This window comes from Cavenderia fasciculata, assembly GCF_000203815.1.
Source record: "Cavenderia fasciculata unplaced genomic scaffold Scf_Dfasci-F-a-25c12.r2-5, whole genome shotgun sequence".
Classification (NCBI taxonomy): Eukaryota; Evosea; class Eumycetozoa; order Acytosteliales; family Cavenderiaceae; genus Cavenderia; species Cavenderia fasciculata.
In genome coordinates, this window is record NW_004457729.1 from 3,052,329 (window position 1) to 3,065,009 (window position 12,681).

The window sequence follows — 12,681 nt, forward strand, 5'->3', positions numbered from 1 at the left end:
ATAGTATTATACAAGTGAGTGACCTGTGTCCTATGATCGATCGAGTATTTCTTTGGCTGTATTGTCTTTATCTTTATCTACTTTTTCTTTTTAGGTTTTTGATGATCTGACATCATTCCAGTATTATTAATACTCGATACACCACCAGTATTTGTATTACTATATAGTAATTGATCTGAAACTTCACCTTTTTTAATCATTGCATCTTGTTTTTGTTGTTGTTTGGATTGATGTTGAGAGGATGATGATTTTTTCTTATTATTATTATTTGTTGAAGTTGTACTAGTGGTCACAACATGACTATTCTCTAATTGATCTTGTAATAAATCCAATTGTTTTTGTTTTTCCAATTGTTTTTGTTGTAATTTTAATTGTTGTTCTTGAAGTAGTTTTTGTTTCTTTTGTTCTTTGATACGATCCCTCTTTTCCTGTTCGATCTTGTCTTTTTCCTCTCTAGCTTGTTTATGTATTTTAAGGGTGTCTTTATGTTTTTGGCCAATTGATTTTATCTCCTTGTTGACAGTTTGGTTGATTTCCTTGGTCGACGTTTGATGTTGTTGTATTTGTTTCTGTGCTTCCTGTCCATGCAACTTTACAGTTTGATTATAGTTTTCTCTAAATGTTGTTCTGGCACGTTGTGTCAATAGATCCAATTGTCTATAGAGGTCATGAGCACCGTCATGACTGAGTACGCCAAATGCACTAATCTTGATGGGTACATGTAACAACCTGCCAATGATTCGTTTGGACAGCGCAAAGGTATAGAGTATTTGTTTCTTTCGACACATTCGAATGATGGATTGAATCATTGGGTTCAATCCACCCTCGCATCCAACATCATCGATATTTGGTGCTATAATGACACACGATATCTTGTCACAATCGACGTCCCTCTCAATCTCTCTCAATCCAGTTATAAATCTCTTTTTTGGTTTCTTTGGATTATTCTTTGTATAATTATCTTGCATTGTTTTAATTCTAATTATAAATTCCCTTGCCTTTTCATTAATCTCTTGATTTATAATTTGATTAATATAACTAAATATAAAATAAATATAGTTAGTACTTGGATTGGATTGTTTATAATAATATACAAATATTTATCCATACTCTTGTTTAAATTCCATTAAAAATTTGTCTTCTTCTTCTCCATTCACTATACTAGTTTGATGATTTACATCTTCTTGTTGTTGTTCTGGATTTTGATTCTCCAATGATATGGTTTCCAATTTTTCAATTAAATGATTTGGTTGTGCACTACAACCATGATCATTGTCATTTGTTGGAAGAGGAGGAGGAGGAAATGGGATGGATGATGTTGGTTCTTGATCCACCACCACCACCACCGGCTGATTGATTTCTTGTTCTTGTTGATCTTGTTTTTGTTGTTCAATTAATTTCTCCTTTGTTTCTTTGTACAATAAGATATTCCTTTTGAGTGTTGTTGGTTTCTTTATCTTTGGTGTATCACGAACTACAAACAACTTGTTCTTTGGGTTCTTTAGTTTCTTGTTTTGAATGATTTTTTGTTGTATTGATTCATCAATGCTGATTGCACTTGGTGGAGGATGATGATGAGACACTCCAACATTTGGAGCAGCATTCACCAATTTTATCTTCTTCTTCTTTTTCTTTTTCTTCTTATTTATATTATCAACATTAGTATCCTTTTTTGTTTGTGAAGAAGCATTATTCAAGTATTGTTGAAATGATAATGGGTTGGTCGTATTATTGACCTTCTGCTGATCATCACCATGAACCAACTGTTTCTTCTTCTTATTCTTTGTTGAAGTAGTATTTGTATTTGTCGATGTAGTACTACTACTACTAGTTGATGATGATGATAATGGTATTACATCATTCATATTCAAAATATAAATATACATATACAACGAACTAAAAGTAAATATGAATAAAACTAAAATTCTTACTATTTTCAAGGTTTGAGTAGTTTTGAACAAGACAAATACTCAACTCGCATTCATTTGTTTTTTTTAGTTTAATCTATCTATATATACCTTTCATGTTATATTTATCTGTCTAGAGAGAGAGAGAGAGAGAGATATGGATAATAGATTCATTATAGCGGCTTTGGGAGCTGGTATTGGTGCAGCTGCCACTTATATCACTTCAAAGGTTAGCAATACACCAGTCAAAAAGAGAAAGAAGACGTCGGACGGTGACGAAGGTATCAGTGAAGAGGAAGTGAACAAGATGCATCTTGATAGCGATGATATACAACCAATCGATACTACCAATATGTGGACACAACCATCTGCTGCACCTTCATCTTCATCGTCAGTATCGACCGCTGACCCATTTGCAAAAGACAAGACAAACATAGACACGATGCAACAAGAGCAGATATTTGACGAACAAATGAATAGAACCATGTTGTATTATGGAGAAGAGAACTTTAAAAAGATTCGTGGTGCATTTATCATTGTTGTGGGTCTCGGTGGTGTTGGAGGAGCTGCAGCACACGTGCTACTGCGTTCGGGTGTCAAAAAGATCCGTTTGATTGATCCAGACCTCGTCACTATCTCTTCGCTCAACCGTAACGTGTTGGCACAGCGAAAGGATGTCGGTCGCAGCAAGGTGGAGATGATGAAGAGTTACTTTGCGGCTATATGTCCCGAGGTCGAGGTGGAGGCGTTCCAGACGTTCTTTACGGGCGACTTGGCACCACAATTGCTCGGTGGCAAACCCGACTATGTCCTCGACTGCATCGACAACACCGAGACCAAGGTGCAGCTGCTCACATACTGCCACCAAAACGGTCTGCCCGTCATGTCGTCGTTTGGCGCTGGTTCGTCGAGCGACCCTACCAAGATTAATATATGCGATTTGGCTTTCACGTTTGGGTGTCCATTTGGAAAGGAGGTGCGTCGTTTGTTGCGTGTCAATGGTATCACCTCGGGCATCCCATGCGTCTACTCAACCGAGACACACCGCAAAAAGCTGATTCCTCTGACAGAGGAGGAAAAGGAGTTGCTCAAGACACAAGTAAAGTCGACACTACGTGTACGCACGTTGGGCGTGTCGATGCCCATCCCAACCATCTTTGGCTCGACAATGGGTAACGCATGTCTAAACGCACTCGTCGGCCTGCCACTAGTACTCGAAGAGGAAAAGAGAGCACCACCTGCAATGGGCGAGTACAACAAGATGCTCAAAGTTATCACCAAGATGGAACAAGTCGTCTTCCACACTTCACCATTGCTCGTCAGAAAAATGATTGATTCCACTACACTCCGATATCTCGTCGACGAGGTCTATGGCGGATGCAGTGGCGTGTCGGGAGAAAACAAGCAGACACTCACCACTAGAAGATGGAGACCAGAGCTGCCATTGGCACCCAGCAATATTGTAGTATTAACGTGTAAAGAGGCAGAGGCACACGAACGCCAAACATCACCCGTCCAAGAGAGATACTCGGCCGAGGTTGTCGCCAAGATTGACCAAATCCTCTCCCAAGTCGCCGATGTCAGTCCAAGTGCCGGTAGCATAAACAACTTGGATCAAGCATCCATGAAAGAAACCAACAAAAAAATAGATCAAGCCAATCAACAAAGAGGCCAAGAAAGAAGAAAAAATAGTAGAACCGATAATCTTGTTAAAAAAGGAACAGAAAAAGATAGTATTGAAGAAAATGGAAATAATAATAATAATAATGAAACAATCATTGAAACAACTTCAACATCTTCAAATTCCAACACTCAAGAAGAAAATTAAAAAATAGATAGACAGATAAATCATCATATGATTAATTTCAAGATCAAGTTTTAAATTATTATATTTATTTATTTATTTATTAAACCAAATATAATCTAAAAAGAATAATCTTTAGGAATATATATAGTAAATTATTATTATTATCTTTTTTTTCCAACTCTCTTCAACTTGAAATTTAATTAAAAAAAAATAAAAAAGCAAGATCTTCCAATTTGAACTTGTTTTCTTTTACTTTGTGTATTTACAATATAGATATATATAGAGAGAATGATTAAAATATTAGCTCAAATCAAAGAGTTGGTTGAAAGAATCGATAATGGTACGAACGAACAACAACAAGCAAACTAACAACAAAGAGAAAGAAAGAGATGAAACGATGAAATAATAATAATCGGTTGTGTCACATGATAGAAAGGAAGCAAGGAAGGAAGGAAGGATGATGAAGATGACGATGATGATGTACATGAAGAGAGATTTAAAGATTGAAATGATTAAAAAAGTTACTAATATATGTAAATATGTTATATTATAATATTATATAGAGGAGAAATCAATTGGACCAACAGTAACAGACTTGAAACAATTTGAAAAGACATTCAACAATGTAAAGAAATTGATAGATTTACAATCACAATTGAAAAAGGTGGAAGCTGCTCCAATGAGTGAACAACAGGTAGTCGATTCATTCACCAAGTGGTTGTCGGATAATGGATGCAAGGAGGCATTTGACAAGGTCAAGATTGTCCGTGGATTGACCGAGGGTAGTGGATTGGTCGCATTGGGTGACATTGGAGAGGGTGACGAGTTTATCGCTGTGCCATCCAAGTTGTTTATGACTCAAGAGACTGCAATCAAGTCGATTGGAGAAAAGGTGATTCGTGAGCCATTGTTCCGATACATCCCATCGCTCTTATTGACCGTACACCTCATTCAGGAGCAATTGATTATGCCAAAGTCTTTCTGGGCACCGTATATCCGTATGTTGCCACGTACATACCGCACCATTCTTCAATTTACAATGGATGATTTCCGCGCACTCTTGGGATCAGCAGTGCTCGAAGAGGCCATTTCAACATACCGTAATACTTTGCGTCAGTACTGCTTCCTCTACGACTTTTTCAACAAGACACCTGGTATTGTCGCCACGAGCTCGTTCACTTGGGACACGTTTACATGGGCCGTGTCAACTGTCATGAGTCGTCAGAACCAGATCCCATGGGGCACCATCTCCTTTCCCAACGTGCGTGACCAGACTGTCGCCATGGTCTTCCAAAGTGCCCACAAACACCAAATGTCGCTCATCCCCTTCTGGGATCTCTGCAACCATCTCGTCGAAGGCAAGATCACCACCTTTTACGAGCCAGACCGCAAGTCGCTCACCTGCGCAGCCGTGCGTTCGTTCACCAAGGGTGAGCAGGTGCTCATCCACTATGGCGACCGTCCCAACGCCCAACTCCTTCTCTACAGCGGTTTTTGCGTACAAGATAACCCCAACGACTCTACCAAGATCAAGTTGACCCTCGCTGCCGGTGGCGACCAATCTGTCTACCACGACAAGCTCCACGTCCTCGAAGAACGCGGTATGGGTGCCTCTATGAACATCACTCTCGAAAAGAAACCATCCCAATCACTCCCTGACCCTCTCATCCCATTCTTCCGTGTCGTCGCACTCACCAAAGACGAGTTGGCAACCGTCGCTCCCAAATACGACGACAGCACCCAACACAACCATACCCCACAAGACGCTGCCTATTTCCGTCCATACCTCAACGAAAAGGCTTACGAAATACTCAATGAAAATAATGAAGCTGCCGCTTACAAATTGGCAATTGATTATCTAAGAAAGAAATTAAATACTTATTCTCATTCAATTAATGTAAGGAAAGAAATATAAATAGATATATTAGTTTAGTTACTTACTTTTTATTTATATATAGGATGATGAAGAAGCATTGGCAAAGAATCCAAGTGACTGGAACAAATATTTAATTTATCTAAGACTCTCTGAAAAGAAAATTATTCAACAATATATCAATACTTTGACAGATATTGTCAACACTGGTGTAATGCAAGCAGACTTGCCCAAAAATATTTCAACTCCACCACCTCCACAACCAGCTCACGGTCATTCACATGGTGGTAAACCATGTCACGGTCATGGTGGAAATGATGCTCATGGACACGGTGGTAGTGGAAATGAATCATCATCACATGGACATTCTCATGGTGCCGCTCCACAACAACAACAACAACACGGTCATTCTCATGGTGGTCAACCATGTCATGGTCATGGTGGAAATGATGCTCATGGGCATTCTCACGGTGCTGCTCCATCTGCTGTTCCATCACAACCACAACAACAACAACATGGTCATTCACATGGTGGCCAACCATGTCATGGTCATGGTGGAAATGATGCTCATGGACACTCACACGGTGGAAATTAAAACAACAACAAACCATAATAATAATAATAATAAACGAATCAAAAGAAAACAAATATATAATTTCTTATTTTTAAAATACAAACTTGGTAGAGCTAAACCAGGGTTTTATTATTTGTGTTGATACATGTATGAACTGTCACAGACAGAGCTGTTGTGCACAGAGACATACTTGAGTTTAAACAAATGATGGGGGTAGTCTAGCACCAAGACCTAAAGCAGCCCATCCACCCATCATTGCAAGACCACCAATTGGTGTAATCATACCCTATGAATACAAAAAATTAGTATCAATGTAGAGTAGTATAATAGATAGATAGATAGATTCAGCGATCCGATCGTCATTATCATCATTATGATATCATTCATACCAATTTTCTGTTATCAGTTAAAACCATAGCATAAAGAGAACCAGAGAATAAAAGGGTACCACTAGCCAACAATGGACCTGCAATATGATGATACTTTGAAAAGGGAACGAGTAGTAGAGCAACTGAGTTGATCAGATGATAGTATGATGCAGTCTTCCAATTCTCTAGCATCTTGGCTTCTTTTACTCTGTTTTGAAGCCCATGTCCACCAAAGGCTCCGAAGCCAATGGCTGCTGCTCCACTAAGACCTCCAATAGAAAACCAAATTGATGGGTTCATTATGTTGTATTATGTATTTGAAACTAGTTGTAAATGAAACTAAATCCGCTTGAATTGATCAAAGGCAATGGTTATTTCTAAAGTTAATAAAATTCATTTAATTTTAAAATCAGCCCTGCAGTGAAGTCGTCATTATTTGTTGTTGGTATTAACAAGCACCAATCAATCAAATCATACATATCTATAAACAATTAGTACTGAAGAGAGAGATGAGTAACTAGGATCAATTACAGAAACTGCAAATGAATCATTAATGATAGGTGACTCATAAATCGAAATGGTTTCAACAGTTAATAACAGTACATATATTAATATTAGTACTACGTTGGTTGGAATAGATCATCACAAAACTAATCGAAAATGGATCACTTGAAACATTTATCAGAGATAATCCTACCTATTATCGAGATGAAGGCCGCCTTATTCGAGCAATGGTCAGTTTTGAAGGTTTGGTATACTATTTTATTATTTGTCTATTTTTGACATGGCGATTGATTTACGACGTAGTACCAAGTATCTTTTAAATCTCTTGATACCATAAAGGGTAACGATTGATAGAGCCACAGCTCCAACTACTCCAACCACTATTCCAGTAATCATCTTCCATTGGTTGTTAGGATCATCATTGTCACATGTGTGATGACTATTGTTGCTGGTATCCACAATTAATGCACTGAAATCTGGGTCGAGTATACATGATTGGCATTGGGGAAATACAATTCCAATCATTACAATCGATTGTTGGTCATTGATTCTAGTCGATGATATGAGTTGAGTTGGTGAGTAGGTTGGTCTTCCATCAGACATTGCAACATCAATGAATCGACCGTTGAATTGGATACCATCTTTGACCACTCTGAGATATTGCAACGATGACAATGAATCATAACTGAATGATTCAATATCCTTGTTGATACAATCATATTCAATCGATTGGTTGTTGTTGATCAATGTTTTAAATACAACTCGAAGTGTTGCCAGATTTGATGAATACTGCCACTTGCTGATATTGACCTCTAGTTTGATAGAGTTGGCATTCATCAATAATTGTTTGCCTCCAAATTCAACCGTTCTTGGTTGTGTCGAGAATGATATCGTTGATTGTACTTGAGCTGGTTGGTATGAATTATTGCTGAGCGATGATGAAGTATTCAATTGGTAGTTGATATTGGTTGTGTGATTATTGATAGTGGATGCATTTACATTCCAAGTGTAATTGGAAATAAATATTTCTTTGACAATATTACCATCCAAATCCAATTCCTGAACCGATACAATTTCAAATAGAAAATCGACTCCATCAAAATCAAATGATACTGTTGGATCTGTTGTATTTGGTGCGACTGTTGTATTGATGTCTACAGAAAAAATTATATTAATATTAAATATTCAATATTGTTTATTGATAATTGTTCAACATGTACATACATTTTGTCAAGCAATTATCAATATCATTATGAATATCCATGTCCATAACATTTAAATGTAATAGTTTCACATTCTGATTTTGATGATGGTTGTGATGGTTGTTGTGATTGAAGATTTAATAAATCTCTTGCCAATGTATTTAAATCATTAAATTGAAGTTGAACTGATGCCAATCCAAATAATGGCTGTTGATCAAGTGTGCAATTGATCTGGAATTGAGATACTGATCCAACAACACACTTGATTGTACTATTAATCATGATCGATAGATTTTGGCGGTTGGATGATGGACCAAAATCACCATTCAATTGAACATACTTGTTGTTTGTTGAATTATAATTTCCTGAACTTATAATTGGGTATGCTAAATGAATAAATAATATAGTTAGTGATATTGAACGTGTTTAGTAGCTCTAGAGTTTTATGAAATGACATACGTTTTGAACAATCTTTGTAAAATGAATTACTATTACATATACAATTTCCATCAACATCACATTTTCCATTCCCATAACAATTATTGGTTGATTTTTGACAGAGATTGGCAAACGAGAAAAAACTAAATTTGAATTGTGTTGATTGTACGTGTGAGTTTGAAACTATTAATTGGTGAATACCACTCGATAAAAGGGGAGTTGAACATTGGATTTGGGTTGAAGAAATATTCGTTACATTGGTACAGACAATATCGTCATCAATTGTTATCGTGTGATTAAAATATGGATTATAATCCATCATGGTAACCTTGAAAGTGATGTTGTTTTTGATTTGTAAAGTAGTATTCAAGAGAACGCGCGAAACTATGTATGAGGATAATGAGATTAGTGAAATGCTCTATTATTGTATTATTTGAAAAGTACTTACAAATATTTAAGTTTTGGAAATGATTTAGAGGTTACATTGATATGATGCGATCCATAGGTACAAGCGGAATCAAAAGAATAACGTTGGAGTGAGGGAAAGTAGAGGGAATCGTCAATTGAAATAGATGAAACTGGAAATACAAAATCTATTAATTTAAGGTTGATAGAGTTGTTTAGAAAGGATAGAGGTACAATTAATGGTTGGACAAGGATAAACATCACATTAGAAAGATTTGGAAAGTTATTAAAATCGTTTGGAATCCAGGTGATTGATCGATCATTGCGCAAGTCAATGACATCCAAACTTTTGGAGGATTTGAGCAACTCTAGGATATTGATTGATTGATTGGTAACCCCAGGTCTACTATCTATATAGATTCTCTTCAAAGCAGGCATTGTAAATGATGTCAAAGAAGACGAGGGGATTCCAACATTGGTAAAAATAGATGAAATTTTAAGACTATAGTACAATTGAGAGTAAAGGTTAGATAATATCCAATCCACAGGGTTCTACAGATATCCTTCTTTGAGTCTTACATTTCAACAATACGATATTGTCCATCTAATGTCTTGTTTGAACAAAAAAAGTTATCTTTATTTGATCCCTGGTCCAGACATAGAGACTGATTCTGTGGTACTGTCATTCCATATTGTCTAAATGAAATAGAATAGAATAGAAACACAGGATCAATTGTTAGGATATATTCATGTATTTAAATCTCACAGAGTAGTGTCATATATAGTGATCATCATACCTAATTAGGAAAATAGCTGATTGAACTTGATAGCGTATAAATATTATAAAGATAGAATAAATATTGTTAAGATTTTAACTCTTTTCTAGATCGTAGAGGTATTGTTATACATACGTTCATCATCTGGAATAGTTTGTTGTGCATTTGATAGTGAAATATGATAATGACAACAGAGTAGTGTAACTATCATCAATATCAGTAGCCTGTTGTTACTACTACTACTATTATTATTATTCATTGTTGCATAACTTTTCGTGTGATGCATTGATTATTGATTTCAAGTGACCAACTTTTGTCACTGTTATTCAATGAGGATCTCGTTGTTTTTTTTTTCTAGAGACGAGATTGTATACTGCATGGGAATTGCCGAAACGACATAGTCTCCACGATTTGTGCTCAGCTCGAGCGAACATGTTCTCTAGTATTATTATAATTTTTTTCATAGAAATAGTTATGAATATGGTCTGATAGAAGATTATAAATAAACAAATTCTGGTAACCACGAATGAACATATTCGCAATAATAATTTTTTTTTGTACAAAGAGTAGTATTAATATATCATATCAGAGGGTTGCTTGTGGATGATGATCCGATCGTCATTATCATCATTATGATATCATTCATACCAATTTTCTGTTATCAGTTAAAACCATAGCATAAAGAGAACCAGAGAATAAAAGGGTACCACTAGCCAACAATGGAACTGCAATATGATGATACTTTGAAAAGGGAACGAGTAGTAGAGCAACTGAGTTGATCAGATGATAGTACAGTCTTCCTAGTATGTATTTAATCCACTTGAAAGTTTAATAAATTATTTTAATTTTAAAATCGGCCCTGCAGCGAAGCCGTGGTCATTATTTGGTATTAACTCTATCAATCTAATCATAGACATACGTATCTATAAAAAAATAGTACTGTAGTAGATAGTAGATAGGAGAGAGAGAGAGAGAGAGAGATGAGTAGTGGATCAATTACAGAAACTGCAAATGAATTGACAGGTGATTTAGACTGTATCTCATCGTTGGAGATGCTTAGATTGTTTAGATCGACCGATGCACAGATATTCAGTGGATACAAGTCATTCATTGGTATGAATGATAGTCAATTCATAGAATCGATGGCATCAATGATCAAGTCTATTCGTAGTATTGTCAATAGTGATGATAATGAATCGAAGCGAATGGTTGACTTTGTCATGTCAGGTGCTGGTACTAGTGGTCGTCTTGCCTTTTTTGTGGCACGTACATTCAATAGATACATTGAACAACATATGTCTGACAAGAAGCAAGCTGTCAGATTCAACTATCTGATTGCTGGAGGTGACAGATCACTTACGGTCGGTATTGAAGGTGCCGAAGACGATACTGTTGCAGCCATCAAAGACATTCAATCAGTGTTGGACAATAGAAAGAACACTACACTCGTATACATTGGTATTACATGTGGTTTCAGTGCACCCTACGTAGCTGCACAGATCGACTATCTCCTCAACACTGTCAAAGGCAACCATATCGTTTCGCTCATGGGATTCAACCCGTTGGACAGAGCTAGAAAGATCAAGATTGAACAATGGGACCGTTCATTCAACGACGTTGCACTCAACCTCTACCAACGTGCACTCGAGACACCATCACAATTCTTTTTCATCAACCCTGTCATTGGCCCAGAACCACTGACTGGATCCACTCGTATGAAGTCTGGATCAGCCACTAAAATACTCTTGGAAGTACTCTTTGCACTTTCACTCAATGATGGGAAAAATCAAGATGGTAAATCCGACTTGGTGTATGCCATTCAACATAAATTCAACCTATACGAACAAGCATATAGATCAACCTACAGATACATTGATGAGTTGGCACCAATTATTGATAGTGTTGGAGCGTCACTCAAGAATAATGGACATTTATACTATATCGCCAGTGATAGTATGGGTATTGTTGGATTCATTGACGCTTCAGAGACAGTCCCTACATTTGGTGCTGGTAACTTGGATGTGCGTGGCTTCATTTTAGATGACGAGCAAGGTCGTCAAGGATGGAGTATTATGGATAACCTCCAGGGAGATGTATCATATATCTCTGAACAATACAAAATCAGTCAATCACATTTACAACAATCAATAATCCCAACCATCACTAGTGACGACACTGTCCTCATCACCATCAGTCCAAACCAACACCACAATTTAAATGTTATCATTAATATCATTGAAACACTCAACAAACAATCAATTAAACCAAATGTACTATTATATCTAAATGAAAAGGAAAATGATAAGGTTTCATCATCATCAACTATTACTACCCAATTCAAAAAATTAAATGTCAATTTAATATCGATTGATTTGAATTTGGATGAACAAGAGTTGATCAAGGGTATTAATAGTTATCATGAAATGTCGTTAAAGTGGATTTATAATGCATTGACAACTGGTGGATTTGTTTTAAAAGGAAAGGTTTATGGCAATAGAATGATTGATCTTGGATTAACCAACAACAAGCTTTTCTACAGGTCATGTGGTATTGTCGAAAGTTTGATGAAGGTTGATTCCCAACGTGCAAGAGACTGTATTCTACGTGCTATTTATTCAATCAATGACCAAGACACTATTCCCCAACACATTATCGATGCTGCCATCTACACACATATCGATCACGCCAACATCAACCAAATTCGTCATGTTGTTCCAGTTGCTCTTCTCTTGGCATCAAATAAATTCCAATCACCAACATCTATTCGTGAATCAATTAAATTACAACCAATCATTAAATTACATTTAAATCAAATCAAATAAATTAA

General features: G+C 36.5%; 6 protein-coding genes across 6 annotated transcripts; 3 read left to right on the plus strand and 3 right to left on the minus strand.

Annotated features, from left to right (window-relative positions):
- Window positions 1-77: 77 nt before the first annotated feature.
- DFA_01558 (uncharacterized protein) lies at window positions 78-1,865 on the minus strand (the record flags this gene model as incomplete). The annotated part of the gene is made up of 2 exons (XM_004359465.1): window positions 78-1,038; window positions 1,111-1,865. The coding sequence occupies 2 exons, from the start codon at window positions 1,863-1,865 to the stop codon at window positions 78-80; spliced, it is 1,716 nt and encodes a 571-aa protein (XP_004359522.1).
- A 199-nt stretch (window positions 1,866-2,064) lies between these two features.
- DFA_01559 (HesA/moeB/thiF family protein) lies at window positions 2,065-3,735 on the plus strand (the record flags this gene model as incomplete). Its single annotated transcript, XM_004359466.1, has 1 exon — window positions 2,065-3,735. The coding sequence occupies one exon, from the start codon at window positions 2,065-2,067 to the stop codon at window positions 3,733-3,735; it is 1,671 nt and encodes a 556-aa protein (XP_004359523.1).
- A 267-nt stretch (window positions 3,736-4,002) lies between these two features.
- On the plus strand, window positions 4,003-6,182 carry DFA_01560 (SET domain-containing protein; the record flags this gene model as incomplete). Its single annotated transcript, XM_004359467.1, has 4 exons — window positions 4,003-4,054; window positions 4,278-4,868; window positions 5,220-5,611; window positions 5,673-6,182. The coding sequence occupies 4 exons, from the start codon at window positions 4,003-4,005 to the stop codon at window positions 6,180-6,182; spliced, it is 1,545 nt and encodes a 514-aa protein (XP_004359524.1).
- Window positions 6,183-6,357: 175 nt separating this feature from the next.
- DFA_01561 (uncharacterized protein) lies at window positions 6,358-6,829 on the minus strand (the record flags this gene model as incomplete). The annotated part of the gene is made up of 2 exons (XM_004359468.1): window positions 6,358-6,447; window positions 6,551-6,829. The coding sequence occupies 2 exons, from the start codon at window positions 6,827-6,829 to the stop codon at window positions 6,358-6,360; spliced, it is 369 nt and encodes a 122-aa protein (XP_004359525.1).
- Window positions 6,830-7,294: 465 nt separating this feature from the next.
- Window positions 7,295-10,113, minus strand: DFA_01562 (uncharacterized protein; the record flags this gene model as incomplete). The annotated part of the gene is made up of 6 exons (XM_004359469.1): window positions 7,295-8,187; window positions 8,307-8,621; window positions 8,695-8,723; window positions 9,122-9,484; window positions 9,658-9,774; window positions 9,986-10,113. The coding sequence occupies 6 exons, from the start codon at window positions 10,111-10,113 to the stop codon at window positions 7,295-7,297; spliced, it is 1,845 nt and encodes a 614-aa protein (XP_004359526.1).
- Window positions 10,114-10,834: 721 nt separating this feature from the next.
- Window positions 10,835-12,676, plus strand: DFA_01563 (uncharacterized protein; the record flags this gene model as incomplete). The annotated part of the gene is made up of 1 exon (XM_004359470.1): window positions 10,835-12,676. One exon carries the CDS (start codon window positions 10,835-10,837, stop codon window positions 12,674-12,676), a length of 1,842 nt encoding a protein of 613 aa, XP_004359527.1.
- Window positions 12,677-12,681: the final 5 nt, after the last annotated feature.